The following is a 3,509-nucleotide window of genomic DNA, read 5'->3' as shown; positions in this document are numbered from 1 at the left end:
GATTCAGTATCTATGTATTTTCTTAAGTGAGGTGAGCAGATGTCAGTTGACACTAGGCCTAAACCCCATTGGATCCAGTTACTATTGTGATGGCTACGTGAAGTAATTTTTGTAGGCCTTTAAATGCCTTTGTGATTAATTAATATTTAGTTGTAGATACAGATTTTATAGTGTCTACAAATAAAGCCTTTTTCATACATTTTCGTGGCCATTGTGGCCCATTTCTACGGCCAGCATATGTATTTTTTTTTTTCACGGTATATCCTGGCTACTATATGGCTACGATGGACATTTTAGACGGGCTTGGGACACTGAACTCTTCTTGTGGTCCTTCAAAACATATTATTAAACACCTGAACGCCTTTTATGCTATCTAAAATCTATTTCACCAAAATAGCCTCCTGGCTAGTACAGTTGTAACGTGGTTTGTCTCGCATTCGCATGGCAGCAGATCGATCCCAGCCCGGGACCGTGAGTTTAAGCTGTTTACTAGGGGGAACACGTCTGAGGTTGGACACCACAATGGGGGCGTTGGGATTGCACGACTGACGTTCTGGTGAGTATTTATTCTGGAGAAACTGGAACTGAAACTATACACCTTTAACCTTTAATTAATAGCCTTTTGTGGTCAATATATATATATATATATATATATATATATATATATATATATATATATGATTAAAATATTTTGTTTTGGTCTCGACTAAGACTTGCTTTTTGTGATCAATAATTAGTTTACCGTGAATTGCAATTTTTTTTTTTCAAGGCTATATTCTTGACATAAAAGACTTTGCTAGTAGACAGTTAACGGCTTTTGATATGATTCAAAACCTTTTTCGAGGATCAGACTTGGTTATTTTATAATAGATGAATTAATTTTCATAGTTCTCTTCACGTGAGATAATAAAATTGAATAACTTCAGACCATTAATACATAATTCTCTTTTCAATTCTCTTTTTTTTTTTCAACAAATTCTTAGATTATTTCAGTTCTTTCACAACCACGTTTGCTCTGAGCCACTGATTAGTGACGTCATTTCCTCTGACTTTAAATCATTAAAACAAAATATGCGTATACGTATGGACTCTCTCTCTCTCTCTCTCTCTCTCTCTCTCTCTCTCTCTCTCTCTCTCTCTCTCTCTCTCTCTCTCTCTCTCATATATATATATATATATATATATATGTGTGTGTGTGTGTGTACGTATATATATATACATATATATATATATATATGTGTGTGTGTGTACATTATATATATATATATATATATATATATATATATATATATATATATATATACAGTATATATATATATATATATATATATATATATATATATATATATATATATATATATACTGTATTTATATACTGTATACACTAGTGTACGAGAACCGTCAAAATGACGGCTAAATATTTAGATAAATTTGCAAACCTCTCCCCCTTTCCGATTAGTCATACTTTTCGCAATGACGATCAGCATGAGAGAGAGAGAGAGAGAGAGAGAGAGAGAGAGAGAGAGAGAGATAGCATATTTTACTCACATGAAAATATTGATGAACAATGGAGGTAAAACACACCATAAGCTAAATTTACTTTCTTACGTCCGACACAGCATCCCGACTTCAACAGCTGTCATTTGCAAAATTATTATTATTATTATTATTATTATTATTATTATTATTATTATTAGCAAAAGCAAAAGACGCCCTTCCAAGAGAATGGAAGGCCATGGTACAGAGGCTATGGCACTACCCAAGACTAGAGAACAATGGTTTGATTTTGAAGTGTCCTTCTCCTAGAAGAGCTGCTTACCATAGCTGAAGAGTCTCTTCTGTCCTTACCAAGAGGAAAGTGGCCACTGGACAACTACAGTGCATTAGTTAACCCCTTGGGTGAAGAAGAATTGTTTGGTAATCTCAGTGTTGTCAGGTGTATGAGATCCAAGACAGGGGAGAATGTGTAAAGAACCGGGCAGACTATTCGGTGTATGTGTAGGCAAAGGGAAAATGAACCGTAAGCAGAGAGAAGGATCCAATTTAATTAATACTGTTAGACCAGTCAAAGGACCCAATAACTCTCTAAAGGTAATATCTCAATAGGTGGATGGTGCCCTGGCCAACCTATTACCTTTACCCTTGCAAAGGAGTACTGCAATCCACCATTGCCTACACATCGCCAGCGAGATAAGGAATCATAGAGTTGTCTTTCCTAGAAGAAGAAGAAGAAGAAGAAGAAGAAGAAACCGTGGCGCAATCCTGCACTGGCTTATATAGCGGCTGCCGGGCCTCGAGCAAGCAGTTGTGTTGAGTTGGGACGGTAGTTCGGACTGACTAAACTGAGCGGCAACACTTTTAATTTCCACTTCTCTTGATCTGATATTATCACCATGGCTCCTTCATACAAAGCCGTAAGTGTCTTTTTATTTTTCAACTACAATCCTTTAATGAAGGACCCAGTTACCTTTCGCTTGTGATGTTTAATGATTGAATGCACATAGGACATAAATCCTTTGATTAATTCACTCCACTCGATATTGGGTGAAATTCATTATTAGTTTTGACTTACTATTGATATTTGTTATGGATATACAGTATGTATAAATATAATCATATATATATATATATATATATATATATATATATATATATATACATATATACATATATATATATATATATATATATATATATATATATATATATATATATATATACATACATATATATACATACATATATATATACATTTATATATATGTACATATATATGTATATATATATATATATATATATATATATATGTATATATATATATATATAGTGTGTGTGTGTGTGTACGTATATAATCCTTTTTTTTAATGCAAAAAAAAAGCACAAAACACAAGTCTTGAACCTATCAGTTGGTTTTTTTAAGATTTAAAGGTGTTAAAACACACACACACACGCAGACCTTATATGTATGTATATTTGTGTGTATTCGTGAAATTTACACAAGATAATTCTAGAGTTTGAAACATGTTATGGTGTGACAATAGTATTTTCTGATACCAACAATAGATAATTGTTTGTTAGCTTAAAAACATCAGGAAAATATTCACAACGGAAGACTGAAACAACTGGATTTATGAAAGTGCCTAATTGATATCAATTATAGTTAGTATTGATACAAATTTGACATGATAGTTGTAAAAGACCTAAAATGAGACATATTTTTATTGTCTCTTTTAATGATAAAGTTAGAATTAAAAATTTCGTTTTATTGTCATTAAAATATCATTTAAAAATTCCTTTTAACTACGAGTGGAAGTTTTGGAATTTGGCACAAAGGAATTTCCGATATATATATATATATATATAGAGAGAGAGAGAGAGAGAGAGAGAGAGAGAGAGAGAGAGAGAGAGAGAGAGAGAGAGAGAGAGAGAGAGAGAGAGAGAGAGATTGTTGCATTTCCAGCAATTCTAAGCGTCCACCTGAAGAAAAAAGCATTGACCGTTTTCCAAGC

At 32.9% G+C, this 3,509-nt stretch overlaps 1 protein-coding gene across 1 annotated transcript in view; it reads left to right on the top strand.

Moving 5' to 3' along the window:
• Positions 1 to 2,260: 2,260 nt before the first annotated feature.
• LOC137621608 (aldehyde dehydrogenase, dimeric NADP-preferring-like) overlaps positions 2,261 to 3,509 on the top strand; it is an 8,067-nt gene continuing 6,818 nt past the window's right edge. The window contains exon 1 of the mRNA XM_068352032.1: positions 2,261 to 2,414. Coding sequence (XP_068208133.1) covers positions 2,394 to 2,414 — 21 coding nt within the window. The 5' untranslated portion in view covers positions 2,261 to 2,393. The remainder of the gene's footprint in view (positions 2,415 to 3,509) is intronic.

Source organism: Palaemon carinicauda, chromosome 28 (genome assembly GCF_036898095.1).
Source record: "Palaemon carinicauda isolate YSFRI2023 chromosome 28, ASM3689809v2, whole genome shotgun sequence".
Taxonomy (NCBI): Eukaryota; Metazoa; Arthropoda; class Malacostraca; order Decapoda; family Palaemonidae; genus Palaemon; species Palaemon carinicauda.
Note: the sequence above shows the minus strand (reverse complement) of the source record. Positions and strands in the feature narration are given on the sequence as shown.